Raw genomic sequence first — 22,763 nt, forward strand, 5'->3', positions numbered from 1 at the left:
AAGACGAAAACCATATGCCCCTTGCTCTGGTGGTCTTTCACATGGTCGCCTCTGTGGTCATCCTGTGGGGTGCTCCCAAGCTCTCTCCCTCTTCAGTCTCCCTCCTAAGCATCTCCTCCAGGAGATGGAAGAATCAAGTTAGGCAGGCCTAAAATTATGTAGTTTAATGAGTCTTGTTTAAGAAAAATATTACAAAATTATGAATTCAAAATGAGGTAAAAATGGATGTTTATTGGAAATGAGAACTGTCACAGCAAACTAAAAATTACTTCAAGTAACAAACACCAGGGACATCAAAAAATCCAGAAAAATTAACAAACTATTTGCATCATAACACTTCTGTAACATTTTTCCACAGACTCCCTTCTGGCTCCACACATTTAAAACTCTGTTTCTGGTGCTCACTTTGGCAGCACATATACTTAAAAATAACTCTGTTTCTGGGGCGCCTGGGTGGTTCAGTGGATTAAACCTCTGCCTTCGCGGCTCAGGTCATGATCTCAGGGTCCTGGGATCGAGCCCCACGTCGGGGTCTCTGCTCAGCAGGGAGCCTGCTTCCCCCCTCTCTCTGCCTGCCTCTCTGCCTGCTTGTTATCTCTGTCAAATAAATAAATAAAATCTTTAAAAAAAAAACTTTCTGCTCCATTACACACGTGTGCAGGGTCAGACACGGTAGGACACGTACGGCAATGCCGCCTCCAGCCCTACACCTTCCTGTTAGGACACCAACAGCCATTCCCACGCTACGATGGCTAGTGATTACTTCACAACAGGTACACGTGACTGCAAACATATGTCTTTCTATTGTGTCCCTTTAGCCAAAAATTGCCTGTGGTCACTTTAACTCTCCAACATGAGAAGTGTGACAGACGCAAGTTAGAATGAAAAAAATCCGTGGAGTTGTGGTTAAAATATCTTTTGTACATGTTACCGAACATTTGATCACGTGACCACCTCACTAGGGCCTCCCTAGGGCCTTGGAAGGAACCCAGCACAGAGGAGTCCACGAAACTGAAGTTCCCCCAGCTTGTTGGTAAATCGCCCTCTACCCTCCTCTCACTCTTCTCAAGGAGTCCAGCCCCTACCTACCAGATTCAAGAAGACCCAAAAGGCTCAAGGTGCCAAGCACTGTGCCTTAGGGAAGTATGTACACACTGACCAGGGAAACAGGAAAGAGAAGCCATACAGATGCCCTCTGCCTTCAAGTCTTGGGACAAAGTGTGATGAGGGCAGGGATTAGAATTCTGATGAAAGTCAGGACTTCAAACTCAAACAAGTGGACTCGAGGTCATTGAATAATGAGCATTTGGCTCATAAAGAGGAGAAGAGAGGGAGAAGAGGAAGGGGAAAGAAGAGAAAATGAGATAGGAGAGAGGAACGGGAAGGAAACAAAGAAGTATGGGAGGAAAAGAAGAGAAAAACAAGAAGTTTCCTCTGTGTACACCTCTTCCCTGGGAAGCAGTCTTGTTTATCTTTGTATCGTAATAACATTTACAAGCTTTCTTCAGACTATACACTCATCCTCTTAAATTAGAAAGAGTGACAGTTCTCTTGGCTCCATTCTGCGAAATGCCAGTTGTCATGATCTCACTATTACAAAAGGGAAAAGGGAGGAAAAAAAACCACCTCCCAAGAGATTAATATCACTGAAAATAAATGCCCAGTGGCCCGGCCATTTGGTCACTGTCCACATTCCCCAGTGGCATGTGAGTTTTTCATCCAGATCTAAATTGGATGCTAATTTCTATGTCATCGTCAATCTTCAAAACTCTTCACGCAATAGTTGGCATTTTCTTTATGTTTGCTTGCCTTACTCTTTTAACTGACTCCTGTAATTTTCTTCCAGGAAAAAAAAAAGGATAACAACAGAAGACTTGGAAAGATCACTTAATCTGGACTGCACATGTGAAGACTGTTGAGAAAATTTGAAAAATTATTATTTATAAATGGGTGGCTTGAAGTAGCATGTTGAACCTCAGAAAAGTTAAATTCTGAGGAGGAATGTGTTTAATCAACATCAGAGACAAAGTCCCTCAAAGAAATCCTGGAAACTCCATTGTCTCATAGCTTTGCAGTATCATAGACTTCCTTTGTGATAAGGACCCCTGAAGGTCACTAAATTCCAGATTAACTACCATCCGTGCCATTGGTGAAGACATCCAGGAGACATTTCTCAACCCATCTCTGTAACATTCCAACATATCACAATCTCCACTTTGAGGAAATCATTATTCCCAAAAATAGCGGCATTACTCCACATACTTTGTGAAAATAAATAGATCGACGCCTTTACAATCTCAATTAAAAAAATCAAGGTACAGAATTAAAGCACATTCTATTCCTTTGTAAGCTAACTTGTCTGTACTTTTTCCAGCCCTTGAACCACCTGTGAGGCTCACATACCTTACCCAGGTGCTCCCTGAGCCCTTCAGTTGCAGGCAGAACAACTAAACATCTCACTCTACAAAAGATTTGGTTAGTGATGGGCTGAAGGATTCTTTCATACTTCCCGAAAGCCTGAGGTCAGATTTCCTCTAGTTCCATACCCTGCTCAAGAATCAAAGGGATTCTCCATTGCATATTTGGCTGGGAAAATCTGAAGTAATGGTGCATTTCTAAAGCACTTGGCAATCCCAACCTCAACCCAAGATGTAGCACATCTCCCAGGAGCAGCAAAGTGTTACAGAAAAGTCAAGAGAGTCAGGAAATCACCAGAATCAGGGACTCTGAGAGGAGCAGAGAGAAAAATAGAAACAGGTTTGGTCAACAAGCTGTGTTCAGTGTCTTCTCTGTCTTCCCTTCCTTCCTCTTCCCTTCCACCTCCTGGATCTCCCACCTCTCATACTTTGTTCTTTTTTTTTTAATTTTATTTATTTGTTTGTTTGTTTGAGAGAACACAAGCTGGTGGAGGGGCAAAGGGAAAGGGAGAAGTAGGCTCCCCACTGAGCAGAGAGCCTGGTGGACGCAGGACCCCAGGATCATGACCTGAGCTGAAGGCAGATGGCCAACGGACTGAGCCACCCAGGCATCCCTCATACCTCGTTCTTAACAGATAGAATTGGAAAGTTCTTCTGCCGATTTTAAAGATTTTATTTATTTATTTGACAGAGATCACAAGTAAGCAGAGAGAGAGAGAAGAGGAAGCAGGCTCCCCGCGGAGCAGACAGCCCAATGTGGGGCTTGATCCCATGACCCTGGGATCATGACCTGGGCCGAAGGCAGAGGCTTTAATCCACTGAGCCACCCAGGCGCCCCTCTTCTGCCGATTTTAATACTGAGACATCTTTGCAGCCATATGTGATGAATCTCAAACAGCAGAATGCCATCAAGGGAAAGATTGAACTAGAGGTCGCGGCACCTGGGCTGTTTTCCCGACTTCCACCACCGATAGGCTCTCAGACCTCATTCAAGTCATTTCCCTTCCTTGAACCAACTTCATCTATTAACTGAGTGGTTGGACTAGATTATTATTTCTGGCTTTAAAAGTTCCAGGATTTTATTCTTGGAGGAATTTCAAGCACTGGGAGAGAAAGAAGAAAATGGAAGGCAGGAGGCTTTCTTTGGACCCATTACACTAAGACCAGTCAGTGACTCCCAGCCTCCTCCCCTTATCTCTAAGGCTGCCTTCAGATGTGTGCCCTTCTTGTGAGGTGGCAAACGCAGAAAAGAAAAAGTTGACACACTGAAACCCAAACCAGCCGTACCTATGAATGCTCCAGAAGGACACCGAGATGATAGAGCATAAAAGTTGAAAAGAGAGTAAGTCAGAGGATCTAGCATAACATGGGGACTACAGTTGATAATACCATATTATCTAATAAGCATCTTTTAAGAGAGTAGAACGTGAAAGTTCTCACATACACAAGAAAATAATTATGTGAACTGATGGATGTGTTGATTAACTTGATGGAGGGAACCCTTTCCCAATGGATGTGTGTATCAAATCAGCACATTGCACATATATTTTCTGTATCTGATCATTTTGTCAATTTACCTCAATAAAGCTGAAAAAAAAAAGTCATAGAAAAGAGCATGAAAGGGAAGTTGAAGAGGCTGCTCCAGCTTTTCACCATGGACTCAAGGAGTCCTGCACCCCCATCCAGAGGACCAACGGGTCTTTTCTCAAAGACAGCATGGCGGGGAGGGGTCTGTCATTAATCTCTGGTAAGAGGAATTCCCTCACTTTCTCTTCTTGCTAAATCTTTCTGCTTCCATCTCTGGACCCAAGCTGAGATCTCATCACCTCCTTTTTCCTTCTTCTTGCCCCATGTCCTCAATTTCCGAGCAGGTCCATTTCCCAACTCCCTCACTCACAGTCCACTACTCCTGTCTAGCCTTTCCTTTGTGAGTGCCCTGGACTACATCTCAGCAGTGGGTAGTGTTTGCTGCTGACAAAGGCAAAGGAAGAGAAAGAATGGCACAACTTCTCCAGAAAGTGCTTGAATAATATATGTGAAGAGTCTTTAGTATATTTTATCCTAAGACCTCGTCTTCTTTCTCTTATCCTAAAGAAGTCAGAAGAGGTTCCAGGAACGAATGAGTGAAAAGGCAATCCAGGGCAGATGAAAACGAGCTGTAGGAATTGTGATGTTTGTGGCCCTGAATAATAGGAAGCAGCAACAAATTGGCTTAAATAACCAACACATATCCAGAGAAATCTGGAAGCAAGACAGCCTTCAGGTTGGGTAGATTTAGCAACTCCAAAATGTAGTCTAACTTTCAGGTTCCCTCCAGATCTCTGCTTTTCCTTCCTCAGAGTTGGTCTCTTGCTAAGTTTGGCTCCCCTAGTGGCCAACAGCGCTTCTCAGCATTCTTGTTCACGTCCAAATGGAGCCGGAGAGAGCCTGATTTCACTGGGCTTTTTCTTAAAAGTAAGAAAGATCTTTTCCCAGAAGCCTTCGGCAAAATTCTTATTGGCCAGAATTGGGTCACATGGCAATGCCCAAATCAATCACTGTCTGGGAAGGGGACGATGGTAGTGGAGAAGGGAGTTACGCTGAAGCCAATCGCTCTACCCCTTCTTACTGAAATCAATTCCCAGAGGGTACTGCTTCAATCCTGTGGGGAAGGGCGCAATGTCTGGGAGTCAGGCACCTCGTGCAGCCCAAGGGCAAAGGCATAGCAACATGAAATGGTATATAGCTGGTTGGGGAAATGGTGAGTAGTCCAATCCCTGGACACCATAAATTCACTTGGGCACTAGGGGCCTTGGAAATTCAACTATTAGAGCCCTTTCCAAACCCCAGCCTTTGGGTCCTTACAATATAGTCCTTATACACAAGAAAATAAAATTTACTTTGAAAAACTAAATAATAAAGAATGTAAGGTGATGCATTATGTGGCAGAGATCAGCCACATTTCAAAGTTTCACAGAAAGAAGAAACAGTGCAACATAAAGCCATTGGAGACTATCTCATGAAGGAGGCAGATTGGTGTTCCATTGAAGGATAAGAGAAATCGCCTAGTGAATTCCCTCTGGCTTAGCTCATCCAGGTAGCTAACCTGAAATAACTCTGAGCTATGAGCTACCGAAAAATATTCAGAGGGAATGAATTTGTGATGTCTTCACTGTAGAGATGCTATGATTTTAGTCTATTCTAGAATTCAATGATTTTTGGGTGCTGCTCACTTTGAAGAAATTTTTCACTGTGGAACATTTCCAATATGTTGGGGTTTTTTTAAATCCCTACACAAAAACACAGCCCACCTTGCTGTTCTTTGCTAGATAAACAAAATTTTTTTCTCAATTATCCTGCTCTCCTTAATCACATGTAATTTTTAAACTAGCTGTTACTGACAGTCCTTTCCTCCTATTTGCTGGCAGTGTTTTTAGGTCAATTCCACATCCGATTAAGGGAACTTTAAAAAAGGAAATCCTACAGCAAAAATGCCATATGCCTTCCAATTTAATTTTAAAGACATAATCCTCAAGGATAGCAACTTGGCAAAGAGAGAACTGAACCCTTTTCTGGAAGACCCATCACTCGGGTCCATGTCAGTTTATTGGCCTGAAATCCCAGCATTTGTAAATACATACCCAAGAGGGACGACATCCTTCCAATCAAAGGTGTAGGTTTTCTTTCCCCTTTATTTCCATTGCTGCTTCTCTAAAAGCTTTCCCGAGGTATTTAGGTTTCTGGGGAATATTTTCATCACACACTGACCAGCAGGAATGTGAGTGAGTTTCTAACAGTGCCCAAACACCCCCTCCACTGAGATCCGTCGTTTCCACGAGAAAAACTAGAGTGCTGTGATTTGGGGAAGGGTATTTTGTTTGAGCTAAATAACTCCTTACCTCTGTCAGCTTTCTTTGACAAGAGAGCTCTTCTCTGGTACCATCCAGGTCACCTTCCCATCTGTAGAGCATGTCCAAGGATAAAGTTCTTGTTTTGTTAAAAGAAGCCAAGTTCCAAGAAAATCCAGAGGGATTCCCACAGTCCCTTAGTCACGGAAGCAGCTAGCCTGAAGGGACATTCCAGTGAGCTTCTATCCTTGCCTATCTATCTCCCCAGGGGAGATGAGCTTTTTACAAAAGGAAAGATGTATCCTTTTTGTGGGCCTCTTGTGGCCCTTATGCCCCCCCCCCCCCCCCGTTGATCTGTATAAAATTGGCAAGTGGGTGAGTAAGCAGGGAGCCATCAGCTGGCCAAGGCTCCAAACCTGTGCCTAAGTATTTGATATGATGAAGAATTAACAGCAAGTGAAAAGAAAAAGTTGCCTTTCAAGGAGCACACAGGGTGCTAGGGAAAAAGTTAGGAAAGGGACATGCATGGCTGCTGACTCTGGAATCTTCAGATCTGTTTGGATGAGTCATTACCAATGACTTCTACAATAGGAATCTGATTTGACTGATCATCCAAAAGAAACTTTTATTTCTGTCTCTCAACATGTGAAATCTATCTGGCCGTCAGGTTTAGTTACTACTTAAGCAACAAACCGACATGTGTCTTAGAAACATACTTGTCATCTTCCAGAAGTACTCGATGTATATTGAGTAACTAGCAAACATTCATGCTGTAATCCACACACACGTGCACCTTGTCACACAACACTCCCACACAGGAAAAGTGAAACTGCCCTTTGATGAACGCAAACTGGTGGGTGTTTCTAGCGGTTAGGAGTCCTGCCAGGTGTCAGTCCTAAGAAGGAAGGTGAACCAGAGGGCTTTCCCCAGCCTGTGGCTGCGATCCTTATTTGGTAAAGCTACTACCTAGCCTTCTGTGTCTCAAGGCCAGCCTGATAGCGCAGGACCACAGCAGGGGAAGTGTGGCTGCTGACATCCCAGCCCTAAGAGATGAATGGAATTCCAGGCAGCTGGAGTCACGCTGGCTTGAGACGCTGGTTTGGAGACCAGACTTCCAATGACAGAAGCATTAAGCCCCAGCGCTCATGGTAATTGGTGCACCCACAGAAATGTAACCCACACCTCGGTTTCAGGAGCTAAAAAATGAAAAGAACGTTGAGGGAGGAAAAAAAGGAAATAAAATGATAGGTGGAGGATAATTTATTACTTTATGGGTCTGTTCTGTAAATAACTTAAGACCCTAGAGCCAGATGGCTCCGCAAATCCTCCAACCAGGAGTCACGTTAAGAAGCACGAGTGGGCATAAAAACTGTTTTTCAAGACACAAGTCCGGTTTGGGCTCAAGGGAAGTAGATAGGGAGTACGTTTCCTTAGCATTCCCGGCTAGAGAGGAGCGGTCTTCGCGGTCCCCTTCATCACAATACATATACCGCCCCCAAGCGGCCAGCCGTGGAAGCGCGGTAGCCGGCCCACCGGCGACTTTCGCGGGGACTTGGACGCCTGGCAGCTGCAAAGTGTGCCCTGACGGGCAGCGGGAAGGCGGGCTCCGTTCACCGCCCGGCTGGCCGACGCGGCCCCGCACTCAGCTCCCTTAGGGCTCGGGCGGAGGACGGGCGCGTGGTCCCACACCCCACTGGATGGATGGAGGAAGGTCCCCAAACACCCCAGCGGGAACTTCTTTAACGATTGGTTGGTTCTCCCTCGGCCCCATTTACCCCGTCGGGCTTCTGAGTTTTACAAACGGGCTCGGTCCCCAAGTGTCAGCCCTCGCCCAGGTATTCAAGGAGAAGGGATTGCCTGAACTCCCCCCGCAGAAGGGTCGGGGGGGGATGGGGGAGTGTGGCTAAAGCCTTGTCGCCGCTCGGGTTGCTCACACGGGACTCCCGGAGCCAAGGTGCGGAGCGCGAGCGCGCCAAGGCTGCGTGGGCGGGCACCTATTTTTCAGAGACTTTCCACCACTCCTCGCCCCGACCCCCACCCCTCAGCTCTCTAGCCGGAAAGCTGTGCGCCAGGCAGCGGGGGGCGGAGAGAGGAACCCAGACCGCCCCCCGGCGCCCGCCCGGCCGCCTCCCATTGGCCAGAGGAATCCCCAGGAATGTGAGAGTGCCTTTAAAAGCGCGCCGCGCCACGGCCTTGCCAGCCACTGCTTCCGAGCCGGCGGGGTAGTCCGGGGTCCCGCGAGCCCTCCCCGCGCAGCCTCCGACTCCGGCCGCCGCCTCCTCGGGCGCCTTACCCGCCCCGCGCTTCTCCCGGACTCGGGCCGGCGCTGCGCCCTCGCCACCACTCCGGGCCGCTGCACCCAGGTAAGGGCTCTCCGGGCGGCCGCTGAGGACCGGTGCTGCCCTGGTCAGCCCCCTTGAACTCCGAGGCTTCAGCCCCGCGGGGACTATGGACCTCCTACTCTTCGCTTTCCTCCGCTGTCCCTCTCGTTGAAGGGCTCCAGAGCTATTCTCTCCGGCGTTGGGGTTCACAAGACCAACTCCCCAGACCTACCCAAGATTTTTTTTATTCTCCCAGGGCTCCCCACACCTTTCTCTCGGGGGTCTAGAGGAGAGTCTCTACTTCCCTGTGCCTCCCTGCGCCCCCAAACTGTATCTCCTGCTGTTTACCTTCAGCTTCCCAAGGAAAAGTCCCCAGGTGGTTGGTCTTTGCCCCAAGGCCACCCCTGCAACTTTAAAACCAGTGTCCTCCCCCAGCTCTTTTTCTTCCTGATGCCCTGTCCAAAGTAAATACTGTCGTCCTCCAGTCCAGCAAATGTGGGGACAAAGGGGGATGCCCCAAGTTGTTGTGCCCACCCTCCCTGCTTGGGTGCCTCTGACCCTGGGCTCTGTGTTTCCTGTTACAGGCTCCCTGCTGGGCACCAACAGCTCCACCATGGGGCTAGCCTGGGGACTCAGTGTCCTATTCCTGTTGCATTTATGTGGCTCCAGCCGCATTCCAGGTGAGTCTGTGTACTACCTTTTGAGAGCGAAGGGAAGATGAGGGGGAGCTGCTTACCCCTAGTGTGCCTCCCTCCCATGCTCTCTTCTGCCAGCTGTTTCTCCCCAGAGCCCTGATGGAACATCAGCAGGCAGGTTCCCTCTAACCCTGGGGTTTATTCAGTTCTTTCCGGGGTTGCTTAGAATTTTCACCCTGTCCTGTAGTCCCCATCCCTTGCCTCAGCCTAGAAAGCTCACTGTGTGTCCTGCTCCTGTTGAACAGAGTCTGGGGGAGACAACAGCGTATTCGACATCTTTGAACTCACCGGAGCTGCTCGTAAGGGTTCTGGGCGCCGACTGGTGAAGGGTCCCGACCCTTCCAGCCCAGCTTTCCGCATCGAGGATGCCAACCTGATCCCTGCCGTGCCCGATGACAAGTTCCAAGACCTAGTGGATGCCGTGCGGGCAGAGAAAGGCTTCCTTCTCTTGGCCTCCCTGAGGCAGATGAAGAAGACCCGAGGCACACTGCTGGCCATAGAACGGAAAGATCGCTCCGGCCACGTCTTCAGTGTGGTCTCCAATGGCAAAGCCGGCACCCTGGACCTGAGCCTGACCGTGCAGGGGATGCAGCATGTGGTGTCGGTGGAGGAGGCGCTCCTGGCGACTGGCCAGTGGAAGAGCATCACCCTGTTTGTGCAGGAGGACCGGGCCCAGCTGTACATTGACTGTGAGAAGATGGAGAATGCGGAGCTAGATGTCCCCATCCAGAGCGTCTTCACCAGGGACCTGGCCAGCGTGGCTAGACTCCGCATCGCAAAAGGAGGGGTCAATGACAACTTCCAGGTGAGGCATCTTCTCCAGTTCCTGGTCCATGGGCTCGGCTGTGTAGCAGCTGACTTGCCAGGAGGGCTAGAGCAGGAGACGCAGGGTTTCCAATACAGGAGATCCTGCCTGTGGCCTAAAGCAGTGGTTCTCCAACTTCAGGGAGCATCAGACTCCCCTGCAGGGCTTGAGAAAAAAACACAGAGTTTCAGAGTCAGGGTGTCTGGGATGGGGCCTGATGATTTGCATTTCTAACAAATTCCAGCTGAAGCTCCTGCTGGTGCTGGTGTTCTGGGGATGGAACTCTGAAAAACGCTAAAGGAGACAAGAAATGGTTTTTCCATAACCACCTGTTCAAGCTTTAGAGACTCCGTATGCTCTCCTTAAGTAACTCGTTTCCAAGCGTTCTACCAATTGTAATGTAGCTTGAAATGGATCCTGTGAGCAGAATAAATACCATTTGGTTATCTGATTCCCCATGGGGATGGAGCAGGTCTCCATAGGTGAAAATAGTGGGGGGTTTTGCTGCTGCAGCCTCTTCCTCGCTTAAACATCTAGGTTTTTGCAACTGTGGCTTTGAAACTCCCACATCTAACTCTTGGACACTGGAGAGTGTCATTATATCCTCTGTTCTTAGTATCCGATTCCATTTCCTGTATACCCAAGTAGGCTGATAACGGATTTCTTTGTAAAGTACTGAAGACTTGGCAGGAGACCCAATTAAGATTGTGAAGTTGTTTGGCAGTTTACGTTGGTGTGTTATTTTGACATGGTGATCTTTAAAGGGAGCTCTTTCAAACTTCTAGAACCTCTATTGTGTGCTTTTCCTGGCATAAACCGTCTCCCCCACCCATTTCCCCCCAACACCCCCCCACCCACCACCACCACTCTACAAGTAATGTGTGTCCTCTGCCCGCAGGGGGTGCTGCAGAACGTGAGGTTTGTCTTCGGAACCACACCGGAAGCCATCCTCAGGAACAAAGGCTGTTCCAGCTGTGAGTACACCCTTCTGTATTCTGGGGGGATTTGAAGACATTCAGGGGGTTACACCCAAAACAAGCTGAGAAACTTAGGGAATGGTGGTTGTACATAAATTGCCCCGGGTAACTTAGTTAATAGGTGTATAAAAGTGACTTCCACATATCTGGATCCTCCGCCCCTGCCCCGTGTCCTTCGCCCCAGGTTTAATGTCTTTACAACTAGGAACTCCAGTGGCTGGCCGGTGAGAGCAGCTATGTGAAGATCTTCCATTACTTTTCTCATGGCATTCCTTTCTTTCTTGGCAGCCACCAATGTCCTTCTGACCCTCGACAACAATGTGGTGAACGGCTCCAGCCCTGCCATCCGCACTAACTACATTGGCCACAAGACGAAGGATCTGCAAGCCATCTGCGGCATCTCCTGTGATGAGCTGTCCAGCATGGTCTTGGAGTTGAGGGGACTGCGCACCATCGTCACCACGCTCCAGGACAGCATCCGCAAAGTGGTCAGTGGCCTCCACTCTCAGCCCCTCAGCACGAGCTCCTGAAGGTGTAGCACGGATGACCCCCCCCCGCCCCACTTAAAATGACTCTAATGACCTTTCTCCCCCTCTAGACTGAAGAGAACAAAGAGTTGGCCATTGAGCTGAGGAGGCCTCCCCTCTGCTACCACAACGGAGTTCAGTACAGGAATAACGAGGAATGGACCGTGGATAGCTGTACAGAGTGTCGCTGTCAGGTGAGGGATCATTCCAGAATGAGATAAAGGATGGCGTGTTTGAAGCCAGTCTCTAGGGAAATACCCAGGTGGCCACACAAGCTCTTTCTACACTCCAGTGTCTGAGACTGAAGTGGGTTTGTTTTTTTCCCCCCAAGATGCAGTTGTGACCTCCATAAAATCTTGAAACTCCCAGAAAGTTTTTCAAAGTCTTTATACCCCAGGCTAAGTATCTAAAAGAACAAATCTGCTAAGACATTTGAGTAATTTGCCTGCTTTTGTTCAAAGGCTAAGTGTTGAATGTCTGGTAAATAAAACCTGGTCGGAGCATCCCTTTTATTATCCCAACCCCAACTTTGTATTCAGCAATGACACTGAGATTCCCTTAATACAGTACTGATTGTTCAAATCACTCAGCCCGACACTGAGGACATAACTGTCTACTTAGCTCAAATGGCACCACAGGCAGTATGCATATCGGTGGTTCTCCCCAAAACCGGTGCCGGGCAATGTGGGACAATTTGCCTGATGCGCTTAGCAAAGTCTGCTTCAATTAAAAAAAAAAAACCTGGGTTGCTAGATTTGGGAGCTCCCTTGATTTCCGTTCTTCTCCAATATAATATAAAATCAGATCTACACATAAAGGGGGAAAATGCTCACTGATCTTGATTGACTCTATGAAGAGAAAATTTTCAAGTTTAAAAGTCCTGGCTGGGTTTGGAGTTTGGACTCTAACCATTAAAAGGTTAGAGTCCAGCTATTTGGTGGTTCCGTTTGGAAAAGTTCTACATCCTATCACTTCCACCACTCAGTAGCAATTAAGAAAGAACTCTCTGAGGCACTAAAACTGTCTCCACAATACAGTGACTGCAAATAAGACAGATCTATTAAACTCCTTCCACTGGAGCATTTACAGCCCTGACCATGTTTCGCCTTATAATTGTAATGTTACAGTATATAAACTTCTGCTTGCAATATGCCCCATAACCCATGTCTCCCTCTTGCCCTGCAGAACTCTGTTACCATCTGCAAGAAAGTGTCCTGCCCCATCATGCCTTGCTCCAATGCCACAGTCCCTGATGGAGAATGCTGCCCACGGTGCTGGCGTAAGTTTGTAAAACCGCATAACCGTTCTTGAGTGACAAGGTCTATTCTCCGTACCCACGGGGCCCTGGAACCCCGCCCCCATTTCCATTGTGTTTCAACTTCCGTTTCCTGCTGGCATCTGGTTAACTGATGGCCTGGCTGCTCTCTAGGAAGTAATGATCTTGGCCCAGCTTACTAATTTCGACCTGATGCGTGGAGGAAAGGGGAGACAAATGTGTAGTGGCACTAGCTCTAAACAGACTGCTTCTAGAATCTGACACTGTGGCCCAGAGTGAAGAAAAATGTGCTCACCAGATAAACGGATGGTCTGTGGTGCAAGCACTGAACTTCATTGGGCCTGAAGTTTTATCCATTTTATCTGTTGGAGTAGGAGGCCTAAGAATAATAGCAGTTTTAGTTTCCGGCCACTGGTGGAAATAAGGCCCTAGATTGTTCCGTGGCACCCTATCCCCTGGTTGGTGTTGCCCATGTAAATTAATCACTCTGCTGAGACAATATTGAGTGTAGTACGGACAAGTTATAAAGTGATTCAGCACAATAAAGACAAGACATGAAGCAGGAACATAGCACTCCCCATACACCTCCGCACAGCCCCACCCCTGCCCACAGCTGGTCACAGCTCAGGATAAGCCGTCTCATCCAGCACCCGTGTTCGTGCGACTGGTGCTGTTATGATCACGGGCACAGCTGCTTCTGTTCAGCTATCCCCTTAGGTGTGGGCTTCGGGGAGCAAAGATAGCTGGAGAGCAGTGGAGTCCTGCCCTTGAATCCAGGATTGCTAGGAAAACTTGGAGCTGCCGCCAAAAGCAACAAGTTCTCTGCCTTGTGTCTGATACAGCGACCTGTGATTGTATCCTGGGGCCTGGGCGGATGGTCTACAAGCCCATTCTCTGGTGAAAATACATCCAGAGAAGGCCCCACATGCTAGGGTAAGAGGAGCCGCGCAGTGATTTAATTTCATGACTGAGTAGGAGGCAGAGCCAACAGCGGCAAAGCTGCCTTCAAGTTCATCTGCCAAACACATGGTTTGTGGCTCCCCTGACAGTCCACATTGACTCCTGTGAGCCTACACATCTAGTACTCTTAGAAATGCAAATCAACATATCCACATCAGGAAAGGGAAATGCACTTAAGATTGCCGAGAAAGGAGGCCCCATAGGTAGACTAACATTGTGCTGAGAGAAGGTAGGGCTGTGCTGAGCCTTCCCTTACCCCAGTGCTGTACATGTAATGACGGGATAGACCCTCTGGCTGTTGGCCTAAGAAATACTGGCTTTTTGCCCTCTGGCAAAGAAAGAAGGTCCCAAAGAGTGTGAGCTACAGACTAGCACGTCCTCGGTGATCACGTACCAAATGACCCTGCTTCCTCTGCAGCCAGTGACTCTGCGGATGACGGCTGGTCCCCATGGTCTGAGTGGACCTCCTGCTCAGCGACCTGTGGCAATGGAATCCAGCAGCGCGGTCGCTCTTGTGACAGTCTCAACAACCGGTGCGAGGGTTCCTCCGTCCAGACGCGGACCTGCCACATTCAGGAGTGTGATAAGAGATGTGAGCATCTTGGCCACTTAACAGTGAAGAGCACAGGGTTGGCCTTGTCCTTATCCAGACAGCATAAAGGTTAAGGGTACAGTTCCTCCACTGTCTGCATCCCAACCCCAGTTCTGCTCACCTGTACACCCTTGAGCACAACTTCCCTCTCTGAGGCTCTTTCCCCAAATGCAAATTGGGGGGAATCCTAGCTCTTGATGGGTTATTGTGGGGTTATGCAAGGATTTCATTTAGGTAATGAATTCAAAGCAGCATGGAGCTTGACACCTGATGGGCACCCTGTAACCATCAGCTGTGTATTTTAGTTAAACAGGATGGTGGCTGGAGCCACTGGTCCCCGTGGTCGTCTTGTTCTGTGACCTGTGGTGATGGTGTGATCACAAGAATTCGACTCTGCAATTCTCCGAGCCCCCAGATGAACGGGAAACCATGTGAAGGCGAAGCCCGGGAGACCAAAGCCTGCAAAAAGGATGCCTGCCCCAGTAAGTGCGAGCGTGCTGTGCAGCTGAGGGCTGAGCACTGGGATGAGTGAGCGGCAGGATGCCTGGCCTCTGTGGCCTCCAGTTCTGTGGGTCACAGAGTGGGGGAGGGGTGTGTGTGTGTGTGTGTGTGTCAAGGTTACTCCCTAGGGAACAAGTAGAAGCAAAGTCCTGCAGGCTCAGCTGCTTCTTTTAATAAGAAACAGAAAACCATTTCAAACTCTCTTCCGGAACATTCTGTGCATGTATCAGAGGAGCAGAAGCTCACTTGAACAAATGATAGGTGAGGTGTGTGGAAGTTGACCTTAACTTGGGCCTGTGGTTCCCTTCCTTGCAGTCAACGGAGGCTGGGGTCCCTGGTCACTGTGGGACATCTGTTCTGTCACCTGCGGAGGAGGGGTACAGAAACGTAGCCGGCTCTGCGACAGCCCCACCCCCCAGTTCGGAGGCAAGGACTGTGTCGGGGACGCAACGGAAAAGCAGATCTGCAACAAGCAGGACTGTCCAATTGGTGGGTCAGGCGGCCCCGGATGAGCGCACCCTTGGGAGTTTGGGTTTCCTTGTTGTCGTTTCACTGAAATCCATGGTCAGCGTTTGGGTGGGCAGGTGGTTTGGCTTTGAATGGTCCTGCGTGTTCGGACCGTTCTGTCCATCAGGCATTTCCAAGTAATCTCAACACGGGAATGGTTACGTATACCCCGTGTTGTTTACGACCCTCTGATTTTGTGAGGAGCGGGCCGATGACCGCTGCTCAGACTGACCGTTGGCCTATCTCCCTGATCTCAGACGGATGCCTGTCTAATCCCTGCTTTGCTGGGGTCAAGTGTACGAGTTACCCCGATGGCAGCTGGAAATGCGGTGCCTGCCCCCCGGGCTACGGTGGAAATGGCGTCCAGTGTCAAGATGTCGATGAGGTAAGGACCGTGCTGGCGGTGTTACTGGGTCCCAGGGTAGCGGTTCATCTTGTCCCAGCCCCTTCCCAAGGCAGCGCTCCCAACCCAGGAGGCACACTGTTGTTTCTCCCACAGTGCAAAGAAGTGCCTGACGCCTGCTTCCACCACAATGGCGAGCACCGGTGTGAGAACACGGACCCCGGCTACAACTGCCTGCCCTGCCCGCCGCGCTTCACAGGCCCGCAGCCCTTCGGCCGGGGTGTGGAGCATGCCACCGCCAACAAACAGGTAGATGGGACTGGACTCCCTAACTGGAGTGGGCAGGCAGGGGGAGCCAGCAAAGGGAGGCTGTCCTTTCACAGCCTTCCCCCAAAACTGGGAGAGGGTTGAGCATACAGCCTCAGGGCAAGACAGTCCACTTAAAACCCAGCAGGAGAAAAAGAGCCTCTCACAATAGGAAATGCTGCTCTGGACTCCGTGATGGGCACTGTACATCTCCAGGGAGGGGGGAAGCAAGAGGGACAGAGGTACCCCACACTTCTCCTCCTCATGGAGCCTCTATCTCTGGGAAGACCAGAAGGACGCAGGGACTCATGAAGGCTCTGCGTTCACTTGGGGACACTGTGCCCACAGGTGTGCAAGCCGCGCAACCCCTGCACGGACGGGACGCATGACTGCAACAAAAACGCCAAGTGCAGCTACCTGGGCCACTACAGCGACCCCATGTACCGCTGCGAGTGCAAGCCCGGCTACGCGGGCAACGGCATCATCTGCGGGGAGGACACGGACCTGGACGGATGGCCCAACGAAGACCTGGTGTGCGTGGCCAATGCCACCTACCACTGCAAAAAGGTAGCGCCCACTTCCCCGCGTGCTCACAAAGGAAGGCATGTCACCCTGACCCAGGGAGGAGGCTGAACAATCTTTAATGCTTAAAGTTTGAACGTGAAAGTGAAAGATGAAATCACACTAAGGAAGAATGACATAAAGTGTTCACATTAAATCCCCTGGTGCCATGAACATGAAGAGGTTGGGCCCTTTTGGCTGGTGCAGTCCAGAGCAGATTCTTTTCTCCAGAAAAATGTTCACGACTCTCCCAAAACCAGCAGGGCAGGGCTGGTGCTCCCAGCATGGATTAAGCACGGGGCACTTAGACAAACAACATACCCCCAAGAAAATGCTTAGATGATCTTCCCATTAGAGACAACAAGATGGCATCAGGGAGCACAGCAGTTCTGGTCCGTGTGAGGGTTCTGGGGGCCCTGCCCCGGGCTCAGGCTGAGCGAAGGGCACACGGACCAAGCCCTCACGTGAGTCTTCTCTTTCCAGGATAACTGCCCCAACCTGCCCAACTCCGGGCAGGAGGACTATGACAAGGATGGAATCGGTGACGCCTGTGATGATGATGATGATAATGATAAAATCCCAGATGACAGGGTAAGGATGTGGCCCAGGCCTCCTCCATCCCCCTTCTCCACGTAGTAGCAGCCTCTGGGACTCCCATGCAGAGTCACTCGGGGGCACTCCAAACACCTAGATGTTGCCAAGAGAAGATTTAAAATGAGGGGTTTGGTTTTTCATCATCCCCTTCCCCCCGCCCCACCTCCAGTTTGAGCAAGACAGACACTAAGACCATGGCTTTCTGGACTGAGACGATAAATGACAGTCAGTTGCCCAGATCTGTTTCACATTGTTACCTAAATGGCATTAAGATTTCTATCTGGCGTACTGGGAACCGGGGTTGTGTCCTTATATTTACATTTAATGACTTGTAACCCACAGCGCTCCATTTTTAATTCATCAGGCCCTGCCTTTTAACCTCCTCGGGGAGGAGTAAATAGAAGATGTCCCACGTGGTTGCAGTTTGATGTAACACAGACCACTGCGGGATTGGGCTTGCTGCATGGACAGGGTCGTAAAATGCTCCATTCTTTTGCAGGACAACTGCCCATTCCATTACAACCCGGCCCAGTATGACTATGACCGAGATGATGTGGGAGACCGCTGTGACAACTGCCCCTACAACCACAACCCAGACCAGGCCGACACAGACAACAACGGGGAGGGAGATGCCTGCGCTGCAGACATCGATGGAGACGGTAAGGCACTCCCTGATGGCAGCAGGTCTGTAGGCAGTGGGGACCACGTTCAGCTCTCACCGGAGTTCTCTCCAGCCTTGGCTCTGGGTGTGCAGTTGGTTGAAACCCCAGCAGCTGGACACTCCAGCCCTGACCGGTCCCCTGTGCTCTGCAGGTATCCTCAATGAACGAGACAACTGCCAGTATGTCTACAACGTGGACCAGAGGGACACGGATATGGATGGGGTCGGAGATCAGTGTGACAACTGTCCTCTGGAACACAATCCAGATCAGGTAGGTGGGCTCCGTGGAGGACCTTCCAGTAGAATACTGGAATAGCTTTAGCTAGGCCCTTACTTTAACTTTTTTTAATAAAAAAAAAAAAAAAAAAAAAAGAGTTCAAACTTTTCCATGACCATGGCTCTCAGAGGTCTCAAAGCCAACTGGCATATTTGCAGGACAGCACCTGCAGATCCTTAGTGTGACCATCTGATAATTTCACTCTCCTCTATCAGGCCTTACCTACTCTGCATGTCTAACAAATTATAAAAGGCATTAATCTAGTAACTCTACTTATATTAGTCATCTCTAACACTATAATGATATAATCTGACTGTAAGAAAATCTCAAGCTAAAAACACTTCCAGAAGCTAGAGAAATTCCTGTTTGTCATTCTTCTAAGTTGGTATTGCAAAAGAGTATTCTCTACCTGTGTGAAGGAGTGCTACAGGTAGATCTTAGCCAGGGCAGGTTCCATGTCTGCAAGTATTTCTTTTCACGTGTAACTGGCCATCATATTCTAGCAATGTAAGTTAAGGCCGGTCTTTTTTTTTTTTAAATGCTTCGCTATAGAAATTTGGAAACCAGCTGAGCTAATGGCCTCTGTTTTGAGTTTGAGTCTTACCATAAACTCCTTTAATATCATTTAATCTCCCTGGAAGAGTTTTTTGTTCCTCAGATTATAATATTTATAAACACTCAGGCATTATGGAAATCTTACAAGAAAAATTCCAGTCTCTGTGTCCCTTAGCATCCTGTACATCCTGAAGAATATAAAAGTACTGAGAAATATAGTTTCAGAAAAACTTAGAAGTTTATCTTTACCTGAATCAACAAATAAACTTTATAGACGTATAAAAGCAAATACAAAAAAATTTAAATAAAAAGTCTTAATCCCTACCATGCACGTTACCCAGTACACACAAAAAACTGTGCCCTGTTCCCATGATTTAATGACCTGAGTAGAAGTAGACATGTCAACAATTTTATAATTGAAATCTTCAATAGAAAGTAAGAGTGACCCAAAGAATTTCATCTAATGTTGAGAAATAAGCAATTAACAGGCTGGAATCTTAATGTTTTGGTCCATTAAAGCGAGGTACCTTAGTAATTTTACTTAGAAAGTTTTATTATTTAAAAACTCTGAATAGCTCTTAAAATTCATATGAAAACAAGGATCAAGAAAATTAAGATTTTACTTATTTTGAGTGAGGTGGCAGAGGGGCAGAAGGAAGAAGGAGAGGAAAAGGGAAAGAATCCCACACAGCCTCCACACTGAGCGTGGAACCTAACACAGGCTCAGTCCCAGGACCCGGAGATCATGACCAGATGCTGGTCATGGCCCACTACGCCACCCAGGCACCCCTAGGATCAAGAAAATTTTACTACTACTATGTTTTGGCAATAGCTGATAGACCTGAAAACCCACGGGCCATATCAAACATGGGAGAATCTTCCATTAAGTGCTCTTTAACATTAATGACAAACACTTCAACTTCCCTTCCCTTTCTGTCTCTTTCAGCTCGACTCTGACTCAGACCGCATTGGAGATACCTGTGACAACAATCAGGATATTGATGAAGATGGCCACCAGAACAACCTAGACAACTGTCCCTATGTGCCCAATGCCAACCAGGCTGACCACGACAAAGATGGCAAGGGAGATGCCTGTGACCATGACGATGACAATGATGGCATTCCTGATGATAGGGACAACTGCAGACTTGTGCCCAATCCTGACCAGAAGGATTCAGACGGTGAGACAGCAGAGCCCCTTTTTAAGAGATTAACACCATGGCTCTCTGGATTGAGAATAGAAAAGCAAAATTAAGTACATTTGAGAGGATGAACAGATGAGATGCCAACTTAGACAAGATACTGAATCTCTGAGACTAGTCCTATTTCAGAATTTCACTGAACTCTTGCCTTTTTGACCTTAGGTGATGGTCGAGGTGATGCTTGCAAAGATGATTTTGACCATGACAATGTGCCAGACATTGATGACATCTGTCCTGAAAACATTGACATCAGTGAGACTGATTTCCGCCGATTCCAGATGATTCCTCTAGATCCCAAAGGGACATCCCAGAATGACCCGAACTGGGTTGTACGCCATCAGGGTAAAGAACTGGTCCAAACCGTCAACTGTGATCCCGGACTTGCTGTAGGTGAGTAGTGAGTTCTCCATACAAAAAGCTAGCATGCATATGACAAAGAAGCAAATCTAAAACATGGTGCTTACATGTATCCGTGAAGATATCTGGGAATATAAGAGAAGCTTCTGAAGGCTGCAGTTTTTCACCTGGGTCTGGCCTCCTTTTCCTAGGTTATGATGAGTTTAATGCTGTGGACTTCAGTGGCACCTTCTTCATCAACACGGAAAGGGATGATGACTACGCTGGGTTTGTGTTCGGCTATCAGTCTAGCAGTCGCTTTTATGTTGTGATGTGGAAGCAAGTCACCCAGTCCTACTGGGACACCAACCCCACTAGGGCTCAGGGATACTCAGGCCTTTCCGTGAAAGTTGTGAACTCTACCACTGGGCCAGGCGAGCACCTGCGGAACGCCCTATGGCACACGGGAAACACCCCGGGCCAGGTAAGAACAAGTCCCTGAAGAGGGGAGAGTGGATGGGCGCTTGACTAGCACTCGGGATGCTATGCTTGGGCCAACACTCTCAATGTGGGGGGATGGGGGGGGGTCCTTGGGTAGCAAGTTCCCAGCACTACCAACTACAGCATTAAGTTCTGCTTTGTAAAAACCTAACAGCATCTGAGAAGGGAGCTCACTCCAACTAGGAGTTGTCTTCAAATCCAAACACCTTTTCATCCCCTTCAAACAAAACTTTCCTTCTCTTTCTGCTTTACACAGACATTCAAGGGCATATATCAAATGAAAGGCCTTGGAAAAATCAACATTGCAGCCCTCTAATTTAGGTCCACTTGGTACCTTTCACATATTTCTTCTAGAACAAAATCTGTATCTCGGTGGAGCCTTGTTTCAACCTTTTCTTTTCCTTCAGGTGCGTACTCTGTGGCATGACCCTCGTCACATAGGCTGGAAAGATTTCACTGCCTACAGATGGCGTCTCAGCCACCGGCCCAAGACGGGTTTCATTAGGTAAAGATGGCGCTGACGATATTCCATCCAGTCACACCAAAGGGGAAAGAGGAGGAGATCAAAAAGTAGGGGTGTAACTCAAGAGCTTTTCTTTTTTCTTTCAGAGTGGTGATGTATGAAGGGAAGAAAATCATGGCTGACTCAGGACCCATCTATGACAAAACCTATGCTGGTGGTAGGCTAGGGTTGTTTGTCTTCTCTCAAGAAATGGTGTTCTTCTCTGACCTGAAATATGAATGCAGAGGTAGGAGCAACATTACTGTGAATGTAATTCATTCATTAATAATAATAATAATGTAATTGCATTAGAAATGCAACTGACATAGTTAATTCAGACTAAGATCGAGAGTGCCAATTATGGAAGCATCCATTTTAGAAGATGGTTTTAGAGAAGGGTTGTTGAAACTTTGCTGTGGAAGACCATGATAAGACCAAGGCCTTAACTGTGGCCAATCCTAAATGCTCTACTAAGGCTAATTTATTAACTGACAAAGCTAGTACCTTCATGAATTAATTGGGTTATATATTTGTTTACTTAACAGATTCTTAATCATCAAACTGTTGATCAAAAGACTCATCCTAACTAATGCTGGTGTTGCACCTTCTGGAATCACGGGCTTAAGAAAACCCCCAGGATCCCTCCTCCCTGCCTATTCTCTGCTTGCATATCATTGTGGACTCCTACAATATGGGACCTGCCTTGAGAAAATGCCATTTTCCCAATCAGACTCAGCATACAGCCTCTGAATGCGAAGAGAATCGTCCAAGAACATACACAGTTATTGGTCTGCTTTTCAAAAAGCAAACGCACCCACGTGCTTCAGCTGGCAGGTGGCCTCTCCCCTCATTTTCTGTCAGAGTAGAGTACTATCGGGAAGCCAGCTCGGAGCAGTGGACTCCCAAGCACTTCCAGGCATGTGAGAGGAGGGAGGACTCACTAGAATTGGCCAACCACCAGGTTTGACAGACTCTCTTGGAACTAGGGCAATCAGGGGCCAAAGCCCTAAGGGGAGGGCGCATTCCCCGAGAGATGATTGTATGAAGACAAGATGGAGGAGCTGTTACATGTTCGGTACTAAGTCATCTTCAGGGGATTGGAAGACTCTTGCTGGATTTCATGATGCTGACCAGTGTTAGCTGATTAACCCACGTACACAGGCACTTAAGAGACGCAGGGAAGGGAGGGAAAGACTGGCTTCTGGACTTCCCTCTGGCCCCTGGGATCCCCACCCCTCACCTCTCACCCATAGTCACCACAATAGGGAGCGAGAATTAAGCTGGTGGAAGGCTCTGCCAGCTGCCCCTGCCTGCTTACCATGAAATTGTTGGTTTTATTCCACACGTAGCTTGTGCAGATGCAGCAGGAAAAATCAGAAAACCTACCATCTCAGTGAGTACCAGGCTGCCTCCAAAGGGATGGGCAGCCGTGCTCGTATTTTTATGGTTAGAAAGGCACAAAATTATCAACTAAAACATTCCTTGTCTTTCTCTTTCCTAAATCTCATGGAGTTTTCCAA

The 22,763-nt window shown here is 48.2% G+C and overlaps 1 protein-coding gene across 1 annotated transcript; it reads left to right on the forward strand.

The window, feature by feature from the left end:
• Positions 1-8,438: 8,438 nt before the first annotated feature.
• THBS1 (thrombospondin 1) lies at positions 8,439-21,932 on the forward strand. The gene is made up of 22 exons (XM_047737692.1): positions 8,439-8,607; positions 9,150-9,245; positions 9,506-10,065; positions 10,964-11,039; positions 11,331-11,530; positions 11,641-11,763; positions 12,755-12,848; positions 14,224-14,397; positions 14,703-14,879; positions 15,214-15,387; positions 15,663-15,790; positions 15,905-16,057; positions 16,403-16,621; positions 17,099-17,206; positions 17,709-17,868; positions 18,023-18,141; positions 19,649-19,883; positions 20,067-20,294; positions 20,453-20,724; positions 21,149-21,246; positions 21,351-21,490; positions 21,789-21,932. The coding sequence occupies exons 2-22, from the start codon at positions 9,179-9,181 to the stop codon at positions 21,794-21,796; spliced, it is 3,513 nt and encodes a 1,170-aa protein (XP_047593648.1). The 5' UTR covers positions 8,439-8,607; positions 9,150-9,178; the 3' UTR covers positions 21,797-21,932.
• The last annotated feature ends 831 nt before the right edge of the window (positions 21,933-22,763 follow it).

This window comes from Lutra lutra, chromosome 7 (assembly GCF_902655055.1).
Source record: "Lutra lutra chromosome 7, mLutLut1.2, whole genome shotgun sequence".
In the NCBI taxonomy this organism is placed as follows: Eukaryota; Metazoa; Chordata; class Mammalia; order Carnivora; family Mustelidae; genus Lutra; species Lutra lutra.

Bases quoted from the DNA above. Each gene is read 5' to 3' on its own strand.
- THBS1 (XM_047737692.1), top strand. From the start codon at position 9,179: ATGGGGCTAGCCTGGGGACTCAGTGTCCTATTCCTGTTGCATTTATGT. The intron at 11,531-11,640 runs GTCAGTGGCCTC...CTCCCCCTCTAG, and splicing joins AGGACAGCATCCGCAAAGTG to ACTGAAGAGAACAAAGAGTT. The intron at 15,388-15,662 runs GTGGGTCAGGCG...CCCTGATCTCAG, and splicing joins CAAGCAGGACTGTCCAATTG to ACGGATGCCTGTCTAATCCC.